The sequence below is a fragment of the Cyprinus carpio genome, chromosome B17, assembly GCF_018340385.1.
Source record: "Cyprinus carpio isolate SPL01 chromosome B17, ASM1834038v1, whole genome shotgun sequence".
Classification (NCBI taxonomy): Eukaryota; Metazoa; Chordata; class Actinopteri; order Cypriniformes; family Cyprinidae; genus Cyprinus; species Cyprinus carpio.
The window spans coordinates 22,223,126-22,245,145 of NC_056613.1; the positions used below are offsets into that span (position 1 = coordinate 22,223,126).

General features: G+C 38.6%; 2 protein-coding genes across 4 annotated transcripts; one reads left to right on the forward strand and one right to left on the reverse strand.

The window, feature by feature from the left end:
- The first annotated feature begins 63 nt into the window (after positions 1 to 63).
- On the forward strand, positions 64 to 21,956 carry tfb1m (transcription factor B1, mitochondrial). Of its 2 annotated transcripts, none has more exons than XM_042742841.1 (8): positions 64 to 152; positions 955 to 1,109; positions 1,242 to 1,393; positions 2,243 to 2,351; positions 4,391 to 4,542; positions 6,013 to 6,132; positions 20,490 to 20,617; positions 21,190 to 21,956. In XM_042742841.1, exons 2-8 carry the CDS (start codon positions 977 to 979, stop codon positions 21,467 to 21,469), a joined length of 1,074 nt encoding a protein of 357 aa, XP_042598775.1. In that variant the 5' UTR covers positions 64 to 152; positions 955 to 976; the 3' UTR covers positions 21,470 to 21,956. The 2 variants fall into 2 exon arrangements, with proteins under 2 accessions (XP_042598775.1, XP_042598776.1); XM_042742842.1 differs by lacking the exon at positions 64 to 152 and adding an exon at positions 162 to 671.
- LOC122140187 (claudin-20) lies at positions 12,074 to 20,468 on the reverse strand. Of its 2 annotated transcripts, none has more exons than XM_042742844.1 (2): positions 20,229 to 20,468; positions 12,074 to 16,115 (listed from the first exon to the last, which is right to left on the reverse strand). In XM_042742844.1, exon 2 carries the CDS (start codon positions 16,009 to 16,011, stop codon positions 15,280 to 15,282), a length of 732 nt encoding a protein of 243 aa, XP_042598778.1. In that variant the 5' UTR covers positions 16,012 to 16,115; positions 20,229 to 20,468; the 3' UTR covers positions 12,074 to 15,279. The 2 variants fall into 2 exon arrangements, with proteins under 2 accessions (XP_042598778.1, XP_042598779.1); XM_042742845.1 differs by lacking the exon at positions 20,229 to 20,468 and adding an exon at positions 16,506 to 17,085.
- Positions 21,957 to 22,020: the final 64 nt, after the last annotated feature.

Consider the following 22,020-nt stretch of genomic DNA (forward strand, 5'->3'; position numbering starts at 1 on the left):
AACGAAGTCGAATTTCACTTTTTCAAGGGCACCAAAAAATCCCCGCCCCTTATGAACATGATTGGTTCGTTTGTCCATACTCGGCACTGCATTGGAGGAAATCATCACAGCGTCAGGGTAACCGCCTCCGCTGCAGGAAGACATCTGCGCTGGTGAGGAAAACGTGCTTCCTGTTTGTGTCGCGTTTTAGCCTAAAACAGTTTTGTTCTTATTAAAGATAGCCGTTGTTTTAATATGTGGTTGAGTAAGAAGTAAAATAATAAAAACTCCTTTCTAAGCGCGTTAAATGTGTTAAACAGGCAGAGTAATATTGTCTTGTTTATTAGCATGTTGCAGTCTTCACTGCTTATAGATTGATTCTAACCTATACAGTCTTTATTATAAATCTCCCCACCAAGGGATGTGTGTCTTAACTTAAAAACAATTACATCGTTATTCACTGTTTTATCTAAGTGCTCAGAGCCAGGGCAGATAGGCGCTGTTGTTATATATAGATTTACGTTGCTGAATTATATTATGTATTTTACAATTAAATCACAAATATTTTGCTAAATTGAAAAAGTCACATAGCGCACGCTATGCGTTTTATCTTTACCGCTTTAAATATCATTTATGGAATGAAACCGACAGTTTGTTTCAAAGTAACTGCAGTTCAGAAGGTTAACCACAAGGTGTTGCCCTAATATCACGAATCTTCTGTTAAGTCTCTAAATCCAGAGATTCTGGGTGGTAGTTGACAAATAACATAGACATGTGTGAATGCCTTGTGTTATTGCAGGACTACACTCTCTGCTCAGATGTTCTATAACTGAGGATATTGTTTTTCTTCCTTACGTATTGAAAATTTGTCTGAGGCATTCAGAAGTGTTATTACACTGAAAATCTGGGATATTTTATAAGTAAACAGGAATATTTTAAACAGACAAGTAATTGAAAGACACTTATGTTTTTCAGTTGTAATTTTAACTGAAGGGAGATGGCAGCTACACAGAAACTGGCCTGTTTTCGGTTACCTCCTCTGCCTACCATAAAGGAGATTATCAAGCTGTATAATCTGAGAGCAGAAAAACAGCTTTCTCAGAACTTCCTCCTAGACATGAGACTCACAGGTCAGTCCAACTGTTGTTCACTCCCCTTCGAAATGTTAACAAGACTTCGTAGAGTTCAATAAAGTAGCACACTGTTTGTTTGTGTATATGTTTGTAAACAGCAACTTTAAACAAAATGCTTATGGGTTTCAGATAAGATTGTCCGGCAGGCAGGAAACCTGAAGGATGCGCATGTGTGTGAGGTGGGACCTGGCCCTGGGGGCCTCACCAGGTCTATTCTGAAAGCTGGAGCAGCAGACGTATTAGTGGTGGAGAAGGACACACGCTTTATTCCAGGATTACAGGTTTACAAATAAATCCAATTCCATATAGCAATTTCACCTATTTTAGACTCCCAGGTACTTTATAATGACACCTGTTTGTGTGGAAATACCTGTTTGTATTTATTTATTTGTTGATTTATTTTAAGTGCTTATTTGTAATTTTTAAAATTTAGATTAGCTTTTTTTATTTTTTTTCATTTCTAATTTTTAATAATATTTGATAATATTGTGAGCCTTGGTGAGCATTTACCAAGATACGTCCTTCAAAAACATAAAAAAAAAAAAATTTAATTCTAATCTACTAAGTGAAATTATTTGTATGAGCATAAAAAGATTTAACAATTGATAAATAGCAAATTTCACAGACGTTTAACAAATGGAATGATGAGTACCTGAACAAAGCGGGGCTCAGTATCTAAAGTAGCAGTCGGTGTGTGTGGTGTGATCACCAGCTGCTTTTAGTTCTGCAGTGCATCTCATCTTAATGGACTGAGAAAGATTTGCCAATTCTTGCTGTGAGATGTTACTTCACTCTTCCACCAAGGCTCTTGTAAGTTCTCGTATGCTATATTTTTGTCAAAATTAGCTTTAGCTGTATTTGCCAAATGTGTGCAAACACACAAGGAATTTGTTTTGGTTTTTAACGAGCTCTTGGTGATTACATACATACAGGTACATATATATGACATGAGAACTGAAAGAACATTTAAATAAGACTAAAGAAAAAATTTATTCTAATGTGGTATGAATCTAGAACAGAAGAATTATGTATGCATATGTGTGTGTTTGTCAGTTTCTAATTTTATATCATATAATTAGGCTGAGTAAGCATGTATATTGAAGTATTTGTGTCTTCTTTTGTTTGTTCAGCTCTTGTCTGAGGCTGCTCCTGGAAAAATGAGGATAGCACATGGAGATATTCTCACATACAGACTGGAAAGAGGCTTCCCAGCCCACATAGCTCAAACATGGGAAGATGGTAAAAATTATAAGTGATCTCAAACACAGTTCAATAAATAACTAGTACTTCACTATGGAACGATTTATTTTTATATTTCACTTTCGACAAATATGAGCAAAACACACTGTGGAAAAATGTCTTTGCTGTTTATTCTCTTTGTCACTAGTACTTTGGATACTAGTGGATATTTTGAGTAAAGTAAAGACTTATTTTTTTCTGAAAAGACAATTATTGGCATCTCTTAATTCAATACAGTGTGCAACTAACCTTTGTCTAGATAACTTTGAATGGGAGCAGTTACGCTTGCCAAACTGTAGGCACTTGAGCCTATATGGTGACCTCGTATTTATACTGCACTGAAAGTCATGTCTTACCACTTCCTGCAAGTTGTCCCAATCACTCAGGGGAACTTAAAAACATACCTTTTCTTAGATATTTACTCCTGAGAGTTTCTAGGTTTGCCAGTAATTTCGAGACAAGTTTTTTTTTAAGACAATTAAATCAAGTTTATTTGTATAGTGATTTTTACGATATAAATTATTGCAAAGCAACTTTACAGAAAATTACGTTTCTGTCAGTTTATGTGCATACAGCAGAAACATTCGGAAAAATCAATAAAAGATGTAAACAAACAGATGATTGACACTATTAACAGCAATTATGCAATCAAACTTATAGCAAAATGTGGTAGTTCTGTTGGTTTTTTTAGGGTTGGCATCATCTGAGGTCCTCTGAGGGGTTGGCATCATCTCTTCTCAGGTGTTCTGGATCCAGACTGGAGCTTGTGTAAATCCTAGTTACATCCCGTGGCAAAACTGAGAAACAAACAAAGACATAATTAGCGTAGCTGCTGTTCCAGCCAAGTAAAATTAATTAGTTTAACCCAAGCTAAAGAATAATAATGCGCATTTGATCAGATATAACTGCAGTCCAAGATTATGAGATGCATTATTTGAATGCTTGGCCAAAGAGGTGTGTTTTTTAATCTAGATTTAAACAGAGGAAGTGTGTCTGAACCCCGAACATTATCAGGAAGGCTATTCCAGAGTTTGGGAGCCAAATGCGAAAAAGCTCTACCTCCTTTAGTGGACTTTGCTATCCTAGGTACTATCAAAAGTCCAGCGTTTTGTGACCTTAGGGAGCGTGATGGGTTGTAGCGTGGTAGAAGACTAGTTAGGTACACAGGAGCTAAACCATTAAGGACCTTATAAGTAAGTAATAATATTTTGTAACTGATACGGAACTTAATAGGTAGCCAGTGCAGAGACTGTAGTATTGGGGTAATATGATCATATTTTCTTGACCTGGTAAGGACTCTAGCCGCTGCATTTTGGACTACCTGTAGCTTGTTTATTGAGGATGCAGGACAACCAGCTATAAGTGCATTACAATAGTCCAGTCTAGAGGTCATGAACACATGAACTAGCTTTTCTGCATCAGAAACAGGTAACATGTTTCATAGCTTGGCAGTGTTTCTAAGATGGAAGAATGCTGTTTTTGTAACATGGGAAATATGATTTTCAAAAGACAAGTTGCTGTCTAATATAACACCCAGATTTTTGACTGTAGAGGAAGTAACATTATTAATTATACATTATATTAGAATTAATATTTATTTATTTCACATTTATTTATTTTATTGGTTATATTTGACAGAGGTGCCATTTTTATGGTGGATGCTATGTGTATATATTAAATAGATTAAAACAATTTGCTGGACAAGTCTAATTAAAAATGTTCTTATTTGAAATAATCAAGCCTCTTCGTTTTTCCCCCCTGAACATGTCCAAATGCTGCAGTTTAACTTATTATCAGTCTCCAACCTTTGTTCATGTCTTTGCATTGGTTGCCAGTTCTTCCTAGAATTTGGTTTAACAAAATGTTCTTATCCAACACAGCTGCAAATGGCCTGGCAAAGAATTACACCCAGAAAACCCCAGACCTTTTAGATTGCCCCTCTGTTTAACACCTATTGCAGCCTGCAGTACTCTGTTGTTATTTGAGCGACCGTAAAGAACACGAAAGGTTATTTATGACTGTGTGTGTTTATTTTTCAGTACCACCCAACCTGCACATCATTGGGAATCTGCCCTTTAGTGTGTCGACTCCTCTCATTATAAAGTGGCTGGAGCAGATGTCGAACAGAACTGGGTGCTTTATGTTTGGACGTACAAGGCTTACACTGACCTTCCAAAAAGAGGTGGCTGAAGTAAGTTGAATTATTCATTTGGAGGCATTGTTTTAAAGAAGTATGGTCTACAAATGTAGTTTCTGTCCAACAGGAGTTTTTGTTGCATGAAGTCTATTGTAGACTAACTAGTACTGCCTTATTATCTCATTTTTTTTAGTTTTAGTTTATGTCCCTCATATTGTGTACTATGAAAACACACTGTAGCTTTCTTAACGACCAATTATAATGTTGACTTGACAAAGCCAACATAGAGTACTGTTTTACAGATATTTAAATGTGCTATAATTCTTGTAAATGTATCTGTCTTGTCTGTCCTTTGCAACTAACTCTATCACCCTACCAACCAGCTACAACATGCTAGCAACAACTAGCCAGAAACACCTAGCAACATTTTGGCTGTATCTGAAATCTCATGCATGCTGGAGTAAGAGCTTCTTTTGGGAGAAAAAAACAAAAACTACTTTGCATATAGTTTGAATGCATGTAGAATGAATATAATATGGATGTACTACATTCATCATGTTGTGATTGTCATGTGACCTACCTGTGTCATATGTCACTTCACTGCCATTTCCATGGCCTGATACGATAGTCAAGGGTCGATTGGATGTGCACTTCAGAATGTTGCTAGAAGTAGCCTAGTAAGTCATCCAGTTACTTTTTTCTCCTACTCTTTTATGAATACTACTAATTCGGACACAATGAAATTTAGGCTTTTCAAGCAATGTTGTTCATTTCACATGCAAAGAGGACATTTACACAGAACTCCTAAAGGCACAGCAGAATAAAAATTGTCATTTTATATTTATGTTGTTGTCACGCAGCTTGAACTCTCTCTCAAGCCACCATATTAAATCCCACGCCAAATAAGACAACTCACATCTACTCATAGAAGTTTTTCAACAGCATGGAGCTTGATTCTCTAAAATTGGAACGCTCTAAAGTGAAGAGTAAGATTCAGCACCAATTAAAATTTTGTTCGTCCTTCATAATGTAACAAGGCCTGGATACCAGAATTAACAGCCTCTAAATCTCAAATATGCATTTTCATCAAATATTTTGTTGCACATTATGCAAGAAATTATATTTTATATGAACAGTAACTGTAAAAAGATCTTAAAAAAAAAAAAGAGTTCTTAAATTTACACTCAGATTTCACTGTGCTTTTTTCAGTTGTTATTGCAGCTTTACAACTGTGGACAAACAAGCTAATTTCAGTTTATTTTATAGCATTTTTTTGCACACTGTAGCAAATACAACATTTTTTATTTTGTAAGAAGTTTGTAAGAATTCTAGGTGCTGGGTACCATGAAAAGGATAATATTAGGTAACGAGTTAGAACTTTGCTAGGTTTTTTTATTTTTTATTATTAAGTACAGAAAGTGCATCTAGAACAACATTAATCTTAAGTATTTGAGTGTTTTTTTTTTTTTTTTGGACGAAATGGATTGGAAGAAAAGCAGTCTTTGTCCTCTCTTTAATTTCTAGAGGTTAACAGCCAGCACAGGAAGCCGTCAACGCAGCCGTCTGTCTGTCATGGCTCAGTATCTCTGCACTGTCAAAAACTGTTTCACCATCTCAGGATGTGCCTTTGTTCCAAAACCTAACGTAAGTCCCTTTCTTCTGCCATTTATGTTTCTGAATCTCTCTGTGTTTGACTGCTCATGTGGAAGGATGTGGGTGTTAGCTCATTAGAAGAGCACAGAGTCAATGTTGTCTTAGATATGGAATCAGAGATGGTGACGCTCAGTGTGTAATGATGCCCACAGGGCATTTGGTACGCCGTTCTTTTGTACAGTAAGGAAAAAAGAGCCTGTTTGAAAATGTTACTCCACTGGATTTTTGAGTTTTGGGAAATGCCAGGGGTTTGTGGATAAGAGGATCCTATAAAAGAATGTACCTTACGCACAAAGTTCTCTTGTCTGTAAATATTTTATCCAGCCAGAGTGCTTTGGAATGAAGAAGAGAAGAAAGGAAAGTGGGATGAATTGCGCATTCTCTTGGATTAAATGGCACGGGTGATTATTTCATTGCACACCAAGGCTTTTACACAACTGATGAAAGAAGTATGCTGCTTCATGAGGTTTCTCACAAGAAGTTACTAAAAATTGTACATGAGTGATGATGTACTGTAGACAAACCCCTGAGAAAAAGCTTAACTGCACTCTTTGAAAAAACATAGGCTAACACTTAGGCTAAGATATCTGAGGGATAAGTACTGACAGGACCTTTCTCCATCCAATGCATTCCTTCCAGTTTTACAAAAAATACAAATAAATAAAAAAATTCAAACTGTGTGCTGTTAGAAAGAAAGAAAATCTAATTTCTTGGTTGACTGAAATTTAATGAGGGGAATTCACCTTTAGACCTTTATCTGTATGATATTTAATCATCACTGGTGTTTGTCTTCAGGTGTCTGATGTCAGGAAGACATTGATCTTGTGGAAAGGCAGAATAATAATCAGTGTTAAATGAGAAATGACTGCTTATCTTGTTCGCATTTTGAGTATGACTTAACATGCAGTTAATGTTCTAGTGACTAATTAAGATTCACCATTACTGTTGCTCCCAGCTTCAGTGTGTTGCTCTTCTCACACAGTTTGTGCTGTGGATATGAACAACATGAAATTGTGTGGCTTGTTGAGTTCTAAAAAGGTCTTTAAAAACTTAATAAAATGATATTCATTATCAATTTTATTATATTTATTAAATAATAATAAAATAAAATTGGACTTGGACTGAAGAAAGACCTGAGTCATATCTTGGAACTCAAATCTTTTGACATGGGCCAGTGATCAACCACCATGCAGGACTATCTAGTAATGCCCTTCTAACCACCCAGAAGATCCTAGCATCACTGTAGTCAGTTTTGTGAGCCAAGCACAAATCACATTTTCTTCAGAATTTTTTTTTAATCTAGTTTACACAGTTTTTTGGCCATAGGGACAGATAGATATCTATGTGTTCTTTTATGCTTACATTAAAAGCAATGAATTCTCTTTGATATTAGTTCAAGATTTTATTACTGCAAATTTGCCTTTGCCAGTTTATTTGCTGTACAGAGCTGTGGTGCTATGAATGCCATCTGTGTTGAAGAGGCTTACCCTAGAGGACTGCTCGCATCTTTTGAAATCAGCATTAGATTTGTGTGTCATCTTTGAGTTGGCTGTGGAGTCTGCAAACTGCTTTTAAAGTTAACCTGGTTTCAGAATAATGTAGTCTCTCCGGGATTAACAATAAGAATGGTCTAGGTTTTAGTCAAGTTGATGGATCAGCAACCTTTTGTGACAATACTGCATTGCCACAGCAAATCTTATATTTGTTAATCTTGTACATCCATTTTTATGCCTTGCAAATTCTTCTGATTTGTCAGACTGATAATGTTCAGTAAGTGGCTAACTTGGATGAGGTTTTCCAGAAATTGTAAATATGGCTGGTTATGGTCTTGGAAGCATCATACTTAATGTATTAATTTCTAGATTCATATTATAGCTATTTAATCCTAACATTTTATATATATATATATATATATATATATATATATATATATATATATATATATATATTATTTATTTTTTTATTTATTTATTTATTTATTTTTTTTATTATTATTATTAATTTTTTTTTAAATTTTTTTTTACTCTGTAATTCAAGTTAGAGGGGCCTGTAACAGAAAGCCAGTTTAGGTGAGTTTTAGATTACTTTGTGCCAAACAATCAGCAACATAGACTAATCGGCAGCAAAGAGACACATCTCTGGACTAATCAAGTCACTCCCCAGGTTCTCTTGATCCAAATTAAAGGTCATTTACCAATAAAATAATTTGAATTTGAAAAAGAATCAAAACTAAAAGCATTTTTATATAATTTGTTTAATTATACCTTTGGTTCATTAAACATTAGCAATTACAATTAATATTAATCTTAGTTTAATTATAAATATATAGATAATATGTAATATGATGAAATATAAATAAGACTCAGTAATAAAGTAACTATATGAAATTGGATTGGTTTGGTTTTGTCAACTTGAAACCAGTTCTGTAACCCAAAGTTTGTTTCATCTAGCTTCATGGTACAGGCCCCTGTAGAGATTGTTAATGTTTTAAAATAAAACACTATTATTATTTTTTTGGGGGGGGATTCCCAGTAAAACTATCAGAAATAAGTATGTGTGAATTGGTCCAGAGATCACAGTACATGAACACTATGAAAAGTTAATAGGATTTATTGAAGGTTTAGAGAGATGCGTCTGGGAGTAACTTGCCCCACATGGTGTATAATACACAGCCTCCTGTTATGCTCTTGTCAAATTAACTGGATTAGAGAACTGAATATTGTGCAGCTGGTAATTAGCAGTAGCTCATTCACTGTATTTAGAGAACAGTCCTGAATTGCTCTGCACTACATTCACACTATGGGTTGAATTATTAGATTTGCCACGTTTCATTTCCCTGCAGAACCCCTCTGTAAGGTCAGAGAGAATTAGCTGCAGCATTTCAGAACAGGACTGAGTTGTTCTATTTATAATCACGAGCATTAGCTGATATTGGCATGCCACTAGGGGTGTTTTTTTTTATATGTGGCTTTTTTTAAATGTCTGGCAGTCTTGTGTGGATGCTGCAAGGCACCTTGTTCTGTCACATTGAGTGACTATGGTTGTCCTTGAAGGCTTGTGTCCACGGTGATTGGTTGTGCATTGTATGTCCTCAGGCCCACGCTGCGCTCGCTGGTCTCCTCTGTCACGGATCGCACATAACACCCCCACCAGGTGCATTGCAAGGCTTCAACACCAGCACTTGCCCATGCAGTGACTGCTATAGGAAATGTTAAATTGTGACATGTTTAAACAAAAGTTCTCATTTCTAGCATGTTTGTCTTATTCAGCTGCAGTACAATCAAATGAACTTGTCATCGCCCACATTGTGTCTCCTGTAAAATGCTGCTGTTAGACAGAATAATTGCATTCCTTAGAATGACTGAATGAATATAATGATCATCTCTTCATCAAATGCAAAAGTGTTTCAGTAGCGACCCCCCCCCCATGTATTTCACAAGCGCGGGGATGGGCTGCTGTCCCTTGAGCTGATGCGTGAATGTAGACAGACATGGAGCCAGCTGCTACTGCAGTGTCCTTCCCACACACAGAGGATAGAAAGTGTGAGTAAGCGGGAGACAGCTTGAGGATGAGCTCATGACAGAGATAGATCTGTAGAGAGAGTGAAGCGTACCTCAACCAGATGTTTGTCTGGATATTAAGAGTAATGGGAGCAATGGCACCTCCGTCCTTCTACGATCTCTGAGGAGATGATTCTACACAGCTGCACATGTGGGTGGATGACATTTGTACATGAAAATGTGTAAGAAAAAAGCATAAAGAAGATATTAACAATTATAGTTTTGGACACATATGGCCTTTGAGGATTTATAGTATATGATAGCTGCAGTTTGTCTTTAACTGGAAAAGGCCATATTTTTAAAATGAAAGACTTATCCAATAATCACGAAAGACTGGAAAAGTCATTCAATTAATTGTTCTAAAGGTGTAGGAACTTTGCAGAGCACATCTCATTTTAATTCTTATAATGCTTCAGTTACTTTAACAACAAAAAATGGAATACATGTCAGCTTATCCACTGAATTACTCCTGTTCCTCGAATTTTATCACAAGTATATTTAAACATCATTTTTGAATGTTGCAGCAAATGGGTTTGGCTCACACAATGTGAGAAGCTTTTTTTTAAATGATATCCTGGACATAAAAAGGTGTGATTTCAACTACCCATACATAGCAAGGCCAGTCGCTTTTATCTTTTATGTCCATTTTAAGGATCATTAAACTCTTTTTCTCCATTGACTGTAGCACCATGGGACCATCACAGAAAATGAAACCTCACAGAGTGAATAATGAGGTCAAATTTGGTATAGGTAGTGCTCCATTTTAATAAATGGGGTCAAATGAGGTATCAGGAGTAAAGGAAGGTTATTTCAATGTCTCAGAATGCCCGCAGCCTTACTCTCAATATATTATGATTCCACATCTAAAAATATCCCATTTTAATATTAAATGCTTTGGATTTTGATCAAAGTTGATTAGTAGTCTTCAATAAAGATATTTAAGAGCTCTTGCAAATATGTGGTTCTAAATCCACTGTAAGATTTGATTATTATCTGCTTTTATACAATCTATTACAACAGCACTATTTTTGGCCAAAGCACCTCCCACATATTTATTTATTTAATATTATTCTCCTCTGTGTGTGATGTTTGAATGCACTTCATTAAGTCTTTTAAATTCAAAGACAAATCAGTGCTGAAATGTTTGTTCCTTCCAGTAAGACCCACTCTGAAAGAAATTTGGCGTAGGATTTACTTTTAAACATATTTTCACTCATTTCACAAATGACAAGTAACACATTCAATTAAATGGTCTATAAGTTACAGACTGAAATAGTATTTTCTAAAACATACACTAGCAATCTTTTATTTACACCATGAAAACAAACAAAGAAAAAAGAAAAACTGTTTTCATGCAGGCTGTTTTATCTTGCCATTCTATACTGCCTGTCTCAGCAGTTCACAATGCACCAAACAAGAGCAGTATAATCATTCCATTGTGCTCACGGTATTGAGTGTGTGTACAGACCCAGGAGTGTTTCCAGCAGGGCAAGGTCAACCACAGTGTCTGACAATCATATTATATCTTCCACATTGCTCATATTTTAAAAATAAAAGAAAATAATAATAATGCTTGCAGTGAGGAGTGCTAGTACTGACTGATTGATGGTCTATGGACTTGGCTCGCCATTACTGCCGATGGAGTTTTGATGCCCAATGAAGTAGAACACTTCAGTTTTAATCAGTTTAGCTGGTGTTACATGACTGAAATGCTTTACCTTACATGAAGACATGAAATGCACTATTTTGCCATTGTGTAATGTACTATGGTAGTTGGAGGGTTCTTCTCATCACCATGTACAGTATGTAATGAGCCATAATAACATGGGCTAAAAATTCACCTAAAGAACCAAGCCTACTTTGATGGCCGAAAATCTTACACTTAATGGAATATGACTTGGCACTATGATCAGTGCATACATCACATCACAGTTGATAGTAAATAATTTAAACACTATATATAAAGTAGCCATATCAATGAAAATTGCTACTTTTCTTAATAGTGTTATTAATATGTATTTTAAAGGTAAATACAAATATTACTATGGTGTATACAAATGTACTTTGTAATTTAAATGCATCATCCTTTGAAAAAACAATGGGTAAAAGGTTTATACACACACACACCTCTTATAATGATATTGATTTGCAGTACTCTTTCAGTGGTGTTCTAGGAAGTGAATGAATGCTGATTTTATTTATTCATTTTTAATGTTAACTAAGAATACAGTAAATGGAACTGATGAACGAATATGTTCCGTACAGCCTGTTCTATTCAAATATTTTCCACTTGTTGCTGAAGTGTTGTCCTCAAATGAACAATACGGCACAAATGAATTAAAATAAGATTAAGAACATTAAAATTAAGAACATACTGCTTACACCAATTTTTATTAATAAAAATATAACTACTTGCACAAGCACATTGAGAGAACAGTACAGAAATATTTGAACAGTATCCTCTGCAAAATTAAGAAGGTGCAGAAGCATCCACCAAGATATAAGCTGCATTTATCCAATGAAAAATAATTCAATTGGCCACTGAACAAAAACGAGGTGCCTGTTTGTTTCGTCTGGATCATATGAAACTTCTTTTCTTTTCTATAGCGTGCTAATAAACAAGCTGCACCATAACAATATATGAATAGTTTGTATTTATAATTATAAAACCTCTTCTGGTAATACTATCTACAGATAATCATCTTCATTTCAGTGTATCTTTTACCATGTTAAGCCAACAAAAAAATAAATAGCTTTCAAATGAGGTTACACAATTAAAGGTGTAAATGTTTGTCTTCTTATGAAGAAGATTTGCTGTGAACATGCTTGGGTGTTGAACAGTGCTCTCAGTAAACTAATAATGATAAACACAATCTTTGCAGAGCTTTGATGAATATGAAATCCCAAAGCACAATTTAAAAATCATCTCAGTCCTTTCAAGCCTGTCCTAGTGAACTTGAACTGCGTATGATCCTAGAATTACTGTGCTTTGGAATTTTATATTAGTTGATATTTATAAAATTATCTCCCAGTACAGATGTCTTTCAAAACTTTAAATCATCTCGCTTTTGGCAAACAGAACAGTACACCTGTATATACATTTGCAAAGTAGTCATGAGTTTGGCACATTCACAATTGTAACATTTCAGTGCAACGTTACTTTTGGAGGGTAGGAGGAGTGCTTATTGCATTCGGTAATGGTGCATGGGCAGTTGTTATTGTCCAGGGGCTAGCATGGTCTGCTGAGGAGGGCATAATCTGCCCTAGAGGGGCAGCACAAAACCTGGCTGTGCTCACACAGCAAGCCCGCTGCCGCCTGCAGGGGGCGAACTGGGCCCAGCCATCTGCTCGCCTATGGGAATCTGCTTGAGAGGAAGAATGCGCTGTGCTATCCATCACTGCCAAAGCTTTTTGCCAGAGCAGAACAACACTGAAATTGCATCCCTCCCTTCAGCAGCATAGAAACGCATGGCTGCATTCAAGCACAACACACACTTACTCCACTCTTGGCACAAGTAATATTTACAGGGGAGGGGACATGCTTATGACGGGGTGTTTGTGTGTACATGCATTGGCAAATTTGCACATGACATGCAACTGTTCTGGCTGTCAGAGGCAACATCCATAAGCGCTCAAGGAGAACGGGATGGTGAGCACTGAGGGAGGAAGAGTACACTTTCCCATACTTAAATGAATAGTAGAATCTGTATGGCCAGTATCTGTGACATGTTGTCTGTTTTTACAGAGACGAAAATTGACTAAGTTTAAGTTCATATAAAATTTCATCAGTGGCAAGCAAGTAAAATGGAAATGCAGTTAAAGGGATTGTTCACCCAAAAATTGACTTTTTTTTTCTTCATCATTTAAGGTTCCAAACTTGTGTGAACTTCTGTTGAAAGCAAAAGAAGATATTTTGAAGAATGTTTGTAACCAAACAGTTCCTGACTTCATACAGGTTCCAAATCTGTAGGAATTCAAACTCGTACAGGTTTGGAACTACCTGAGGGTGAGTAAATGATGACAAAGTGTTAATTTTGGGGTGAACTATCCTATGGGTGAAGGTGTGTGAGCAGCACCATAAATGAACACTTTAAATGTTTAACTGTTTCCCTTTTTCTTGTAATCGACAGCATGCCATGAAATATTCATTTAAGATGACGTAAAGAGCCCCTTGTAGGTGACAGTCTGTCAGCAGATGCACTGCTGATGCATTTATCGATGAATGTGGCTGCTTATTCAAATTTTGAAAAAAGGAAAGTCATTTGGCAATGATGTACTTCCTGTGAGAGTGGACCCAAGCAGATTGCAGCCTTATCAGGTGCCACATGCTTCCATAAAAGTGCTGCCAGTTACTGAAACTCAATCTCGTCTTTGTTGATGCTATGTCTGTTAAACAATCAGCTATACATACATTGTCTACTGATCATATTCTCAAGCTCGGAGGTGGTCAGCAGGGTACAGACCCTCCCATCTGAGAGAAGGGGTGTTGCAGAGGCTTGGTCTCTAGACACAGATCCTCTGCTGTTGGCTGGAGTGATTTATTACAGCCTCAAGCTTGTCACAGACAGGACCACCATCCTCTGAGTGTGCAGAGAGACACGACCCTAGACAATACACGTATTTGGGTGTAGAATCCCGTTTCCATGGCAGTGAGAGTAAAAGCACACATGCAGCATGATGAGTGTGTGCGTGATAGAGCGGCAAACAGCATGCCCTGAGCTCAAGGCAGCTTGCTTTTGTCTGGGGCAAAATGTGAAAGTACAACATTACATCTTCCATTTGACGTAAGAAGGGGCTGTTTCCTCTCAGCCTCGATATGGATTTCCCATACATGCCTGACCCAGCAACCCCTATTCACTCTCTCCTCCTACTTCTCTCCAAACAGTTTCAGCGGTTTATGTACTACAGCTCTTTTAGGCACAGGCTATATGGCTACAATTCAGTCTACATCAGGCATTCCACTGCATTATGCACAGGCTCCAGAAAGCATGCTTAGGCAGAATATCAATCATCCTATCAGCTACCAAAATAAGACAAGATATTTTATTAACACAACCATTACTCAAATAGAAAGAAAAACAAAGGGTCTCCCAAACAAGGGCTCTCCCATACTGTTGCCTCTAAGAGACATATTGCCATCTTACTTAAACAGAGGTTACCAAACGATTGTTAGCAGCTAAACGATTGCTTCTGAGTTCAGGTCTTTGGGAAGGGGGGTGGGATTTGAAGTAGCAGAAACATTCCGTTGTTGCTAATCCGTTCCCAGAGGAACACTTTAATACGATTTACTAGGATGCTGGATATGTGCATTTATTTATCGTCTCTTTCACACCGCTTTAGCTGCAGCATTGCTGCCACTCGCCCCTCAGTATTCACGATCCGTCTGTTCGTAGACGTCGCTTGAGGGAATACTTCCATTGTTTTGTGCTTGCTGATCTTAAAAAGGGGAGAGAGACGAAACGATAAGGGAAATGCTTCAAAGTTGCGGTCCCTCTCGCCCTTTCATGTTGTAATCACAAGAGCCAAGAGGTCGAGTGGCAGTACATTGCACTTGTCTTGCTCCAGAACTACCCGTCCCCTATACATAGTCCTGCAGGCTGTAGCCAGTCTTGTTATCCAGCGGGGAGAGAGAGCAGTACTGGTGCTGGAGCTGGTCCTGTTGCTGCTGTTGTTGCAGCAGTTGCTGCTGCTGCTGCAAGAGGAGTTTGTCTGGAGGGAGAAGTATTAAATCCTGGTTGCCGTTTCGCTTCCCCGGGCAGGACAGACAGAAAATGGATCCACCCACGAAAAGTAAACCAGACGAGAGGAAGGCTACGTAGACGGCGCCACCCGGCTCAAACTTGTTGCTTTCGGGCACGTTGGCATCCAGGAAACTGACAATAACTTCATTTGTGTACCAGGAGGCAGGAACAAGGCAGAGAAAGCCAGAGGCCAGAAAGCAGGTGCCGGCAGCCATGGCAGCGTGACGTTTAGCACGCCGTCCCCCACCCCAGCGAGTGCACTTTAAACCCAAAGAGGCCAAACACAATCCCAGCGCTGCCAGCACGCAGGAAAGCACCATAGTGGTGCGTGCCGTCTGCAGGTATGCGGGCAGCGCCAGCACAGAGTATTTTAGCGTACAGCTGAACATGCCTGTGCTGTACCAGGTGCAGTCCATCCACAGCCCCTGCATCTGCGAGATGGCAGTGATGATGTTGGAGCCAACATCCGCGCTCACCTTCCAGTTAGGCAATAACGTGGCCACCGTGGCACCTAAGATGCCTAGCAATGCCAGCACGAAGGCGAAGATCTGCGTGCCAGTGGACGCCATCCTGCCACGTTCCTTAACTCGCCCAACATTCACACGAGCTTGCCTAGTCCCCTCTCCTTCGGCTGCAACTGCGACGGCAGAGACTCCTCAGCACCGCCGCCTGCCTGAGGAAATAAGTGAGAGAATTAAATGAGTGTCCTCCTCCACCCCCGGAGCACTGGGAACAAAGAGAAGTGTGCACACAGGATGATGAGGAAGCAGGTTCGTGCTTCATACCCACATCTCTGCTGGAGAACTGAGTTGTTAGTGGAGTGATAGAACATGTACGCATTGTTGCCATGCCTGATAACTGGAGTCTGATTCTGGTTTCCATAAGATCAGGTAAAGGAAATAAACTATCGTTTCAGACACACAAGCGCACAACTTGTCAGCACGTTTTCTTTTTCCTTCGTTTTTACCAAGGCAATAACAGAAATATTTTAGGTTATGACTCATAGTGGAGGCTGAGCGGTTTATTTCTAATACGGAGCGGAATGCAGAAATCCTGTTCTTACCTCGGCTGCTGCAGAGACGCGTCAGGTTTCCGAGCACACACATATACAAACGTACACACGCTGCTAAATACAAAAACAGAGTATAAACGCCCGTGGTTGTGACGTTAAGGATCCGTTCATGTTATCCGTGTCTTCAGAAGCAGCGGTATATTAGAGGACATCAGAGATGAAGCGACGATGCTGTTTTCAAAGCCGCACGAATGATGGTCTACGTCACGCAGATCTCTCAACTTCGCGCGCATGAAAGTCTCTGTTGTATATGTTCTCACAGCGATCAGACCCGTCTAAGATCTAATGTCCCAAGCTTTTTGATTTGATTTAACGTCGATTTTGATTGCTTTCATGTATCCCGATTTTTTTCTCTCAGAGTAATAACTGTTTGACATTCATTTGGAAAGAGTTTTCCTATATATTTTATATGCTGTTTATTATCTGATTTAAGCTGCATTGATTAAATGTTTTGGATTTTAAATATATAAATTTAACGGGAAAAAAAATAATATTCTTATTAAACATCTTGTTTTCCAGTTAAAAACTAAAACGAAATATCCCTAAAATGATTTGAAACATCATGAAATGGAAATAAATTTATTAGAGAAGCAATAGGCTAAGTCATTTTTGCTTATTGTCATTTTGTTCTACAGGCAGATATTTAGACATCAGATATTTCATGCATAAAACAGAATGAAAAAATTGTGTGTGTGTGCGTATATATATATATATATATATATATATATATATATATATATATATATATATGTGTGTGTGTGTGTGTGTGTGTGTGTGTGTGTATGTATATGTATTTATATATGTGTGTATATATGTGTATATATGTATGTATATGTATGTGTATGTGTATATGTGTGTGTGTGTGTGTGTGTAATATTTATATGTATGGTTTTTGTTTTTTCTCAAAGCACATGCTATATGGGTAGTGGTCTCATCAGGTGGTGGACTAAGGCATGGCCCTTTCACCTGCTTTTAAGAGAGTTTCACTAAAGTGGCAATGCACCATCACCCTAATCATAATATGACTAGCCACTGAGCAGGAACATTCACTCTGCAGGAGGATGAACTCACAGCTGCTGCCCCTATAAACCCCTACACCCCCCACCCCTGCCGTCCTCCATCCGTCCTCTCCTCGCTGCAGGGTGGGAGTGGCTATATGGCATTGGTTTAGAAATGACAAAGAGGGCAAAGAAGGACAAAACTGAATCTATCTGTCTGTCTGTAAAAACTAAAAATTATCAATATTGGAGCTGTAAGTCCAAATCAGTACTTTTACAAGGGTCAAGCTGAAGGTGTAGTCTTATACTTTTATATTTAGTGGTGATGATCTTCATTTGATTGTATTTAGGCCCTATTGGGGTTTAAAAATGCTGTTGCTGGTTTGTGTGTCCTCACCTTGTGCATTTGTAAGTGCTGCTGCTGGGATTGTGCTGGAAAATATATAACTAAAATGTGTAAACAATGTGTAAGGGGTGCGGCTAACATGTACCCAGGGAATGTGTGTGTGTGGAACTGACGTGTGAAGGCACAGAAAGCAATTATATGCATGGTGCCTTGATTTTATCACCTCTAGCTATTGTGCAAAGGCCTGAGATGGACATCGAAATTGTCATTTCTTGAGGGACGGGGTTGGGGGTGTGTTTCTTTTTCCTATTTGCCTGTGTGCTTTTTTTTATTGTTAAGGATGAGATCCATTTGTCATTCACAGTTGCTGATGGAGACATTTCATTACCCTGCTGTAGCTGTTTGCCTGTAATGCAGATGTCAAAATGGTCTTACTGCAACTGCTACAGAAATGGCTGTTTAAATTCATGATAATAAATGGAAATTGCTCTCTGCTGTGCAAGAGGGAAGTGCATGGGTTTCCACACTACCTTGATTTATTGCCTCTGGGCTTTTTCTTGTGACTTAACTGTTCAAGAAAATAGGAATGTTTTTCACTGATCTTGCATTCGTAAAGTGCCTAAACATAGGGCCACTGTTCCTTTAGCCCTCTTAACTTGCTTACTCTTTACATCTTGTGTCTTCGGCCAGACACCTTAGAAGCCTGTAGTCTCATATAGGCTGGAGAGAGTTTCCATGAGAATCAATTCATATCTGATTCTCAAAGCACATCAGTAGTTCCTTTGGTTCACATCAATGCCTTGGGCTGTTCATAATGGTTAGGGCAAGCCATTCCTACTGTAAAAACAAGCCTCCCTGGCAAAAGCCCTGTCAGCCTGCGCTGGTTAGATTCTCTCTTTCCGCTTCCTTATCTGAGCTGAAGTAAGAGTGGTTGTCTTTTGAAAGTGCTGTCATGATTAATGTAGGCTATCCCTACTCTTTGCAGGACTACTCATTTTCTCCTTTCCCCTCACTGTATGCATTTCCAGCCGCATACTCCATTGTTTCACTGGTAGTTATGTAAAGAAAATAATGGTTACTCTCATAGTCCTGAGGGACTGCCACCTCAATTTGATCATTCTCCATTAGAAATGACAAATTAAAATTCACACCCTTTGTACTAGGGGGCACTTGCACTTAGGTGCAAAAGAGAAAGTCATCCTATACAGCACTGTAGGGGGTAAATATATAGTGTAGTGTTGCTGTTGAGTTTTACTTGTAATGTGTGCAACTGTTACAAGTGTAAGTAACTGTTGTAACTGTTATTAATGACAGTTTTTGCTGAAATTGACCCATATCTGTGTGTATAGGCTATTTGTGTTCTGTGTTATTACCAGGATTAAAATAACTTGAGGAAAGGGGGAGGGGGGTATTACAGGAAAACTAGTTTGTGTATATACATACACAACTCTATGTGGTTGCTTCTAAATCCTGAGCTGTAAATATTTCATATTGCTCAAGTGTAGGGACTTGAATCTACCTGGTCAAAATTTCAGACGCTTTCGCGGAGGGAAGGGATGAAGTGTCTCATTCTAAAACCAGCATCCCGAGCTGGGTAAATGACAAGTGGCCAAATTGATTTCTTGAATGTTGGTTCTCCTTCTGCATAGCTGAGGCAGATGAGTCGATGCTTTCTGAAAGCTCTCGTCACATATTTCCTTCTCTGTCATCTCCAGTGTATTGCTGTTTTGTAGCCCTAAACATCAGAAGGGCTCTTCAAAGTCTTGTATCATGCTCGTAATTTATTTAAAATGAGCCCAAGTGGAAGGATCTAGCCAAAGTCTAGGAAACCTAGAGTCCTGCATGACTGCAACACCACCAGATGGATTTACAGTATGTTAAATCACAGTAAGGCATGCTGCTGAAATGCAGGACAAATCAATGTGCATTTTCTCTTTATCACCAGCTAATTACATTTTCATCCGTATCTCCGTTATCTTCATCACATGTCTCCATTCTGGGGGCATTCCAGCACATTTCTTAAATTATTACTACGATATCCCTTCGGTGTTTAGCGTTGAGCTTCACTTAATCGATTAAATTCAGAATCCACACTCTGGATTATTACAGATAAACAATTTGTTCTGCTACAGGTCGGTAACCGGTTCTGGAGCTACCAAAATTATGCCTCCTGCTACAATTACACAAGAGAAACAGGTTTTAGACTGGGCACAGCAGACATCTGTGTCGATTTTGCATAATGAAAAGAAGCACTGTCCTTTACTGCTGATCGGCGAACCAGGGGAGATAGAAGCTGAAGCATCCCCTACATCATCACTAGACTGTGGATATGAGAACATTTAGGAAGCAACAGTGTAACAAGAGACTTACTATTCACATTTGAAGAGGCTTGTTTTGATGGTCCTTCAAACAGGTGTTACTGTAGCAACCGGAACTGGCTTGTCATCGTGCAGCATCACCCACCGCCTCCTCTCCCAACCCTCTGCTTTTCTTCACTCGTATATCTCTCTTGCGCTAGTTTCCATTCCGTTTCTCCCCCTTGTGAAAATGGTCTCCAGGTCTGACTGTAACACTGTTGTGTGTGTGTGTGTGTGTGTGTGTTTTCATCTCATCACCCCGCGGTCTACGTAGGTGGATGTGGGGGTGGTGCACTTCACTCCGCTGGCTCAGCCCCAGATCCAGCAGCCCTTCAAGCTGGTCGAGAGGATTGTCAAGAACACCTTCCAGTTCCGGAGGAAGCACTGCCGCAGAGGGCTCGAGTAAGCATTTCCCTGGCATTCTGTAAACAAACTCCTCTCTCTTTACCTCTTTTCTAATGGATTATAGTCAGGGTGGATACAGAGATACGAAGCACAGTACGCACAATTGCTTGTACTGCTGTGTAACTTGGTGTTGAGTGTTCATCCAGCAAAACATTAAATACATACATTGAAATTATTCCCGCTCCTGAAAGGCTACTGTCCTTCAAAGTTCAGCTCCAACCCTAATTAAACAGCTGAATCTGAAGCGAATCAAGGTGTTCAGGATTACTAGAAATTTCCAGGCAGGTATGTTGGGGCAGGTTGGAGCTCAATGCTGCAGGAAGTTGGCCCTTCAGGGAAGGAGCTTGACAATTACTGTCACTGAAGTGAGGAATGTGAGGGAGAACATCTGTAATTTCAGCAGCAACATAAACTGTATGTGTCTCTGCTTTTCTAATTTGACAAGCGCTAAGCGAACATCCGCACAGACCATATAACGTCACTTCCATGCCACTTCTCAAGTCTTGTACATTAACTCATTGTGTCAGCATGTGATGACTGTTTTTTTTTTTTCTCTCTCTCTGCTGCAGGATGCTGTTCCCAGAGTCTCGGCGTCAAGAACTGACGGAAGAGTTGCTGCGCAGTGCTGATGTGGATCCCACACTGCGGCCCACAGAGATCTCTATTTCTGAATTCAGGGCTTTAGCAAACGCCTACAGTAAGCTTTGCGAGGAGAACCAAGGCCTCATCGACTATGACTTCAGAGAAGAACTGAAACTCAGGCATCAGGCAAAGAGACAGTTGGAAAACAACCGTAAAGGACTTAACCTTCACACCACAGCAGAGGAAAATGTTAACGACTACCACTAATGCAGCAGACTCTTAAAGGTGACTGTTTCATCAGCTGGCATGAATTTGTTGTGCTTTTTTTTGTCTTTTGAATGGATGCTTGCGGTATGTAGAAGACTTGCCAGCAGTGAGGTAAATGAAGCATCAGCTGAAAATTTTCAGCTAAAAAAGACGAAGAAAGGCTTTTAGAAAATGCAAGGGGATTAAATTTGTTATGGGAGATATAGTTTAAGAACACTGTGAATTATCACATAAAGCTGTTTTGTAGGTAGGATAGGAAAATTACTTTAATCAATTCCAGTTCCTAGTCACCCTCTCTGTATTGAACTGAGGAATAGAGAGGGTTGCCCAGAAAACCTGTCACATCATAAAGCAGCTATGGGAAGGCTTTAATCATTTTACAGCTAGAGGCTGACAACTATCTGTCAGGAAAAAAAAAAAACATTTGCCATTGTTACCTAAAAATAATTTGACTGATGAATAAATTATTTTTTCCTAGACTTTTTTTAATGTGTGCTAATAAGATTTGAGTTCTTTGTGTCCCTAAAATGACGCTTCTCTTCATATTGTTC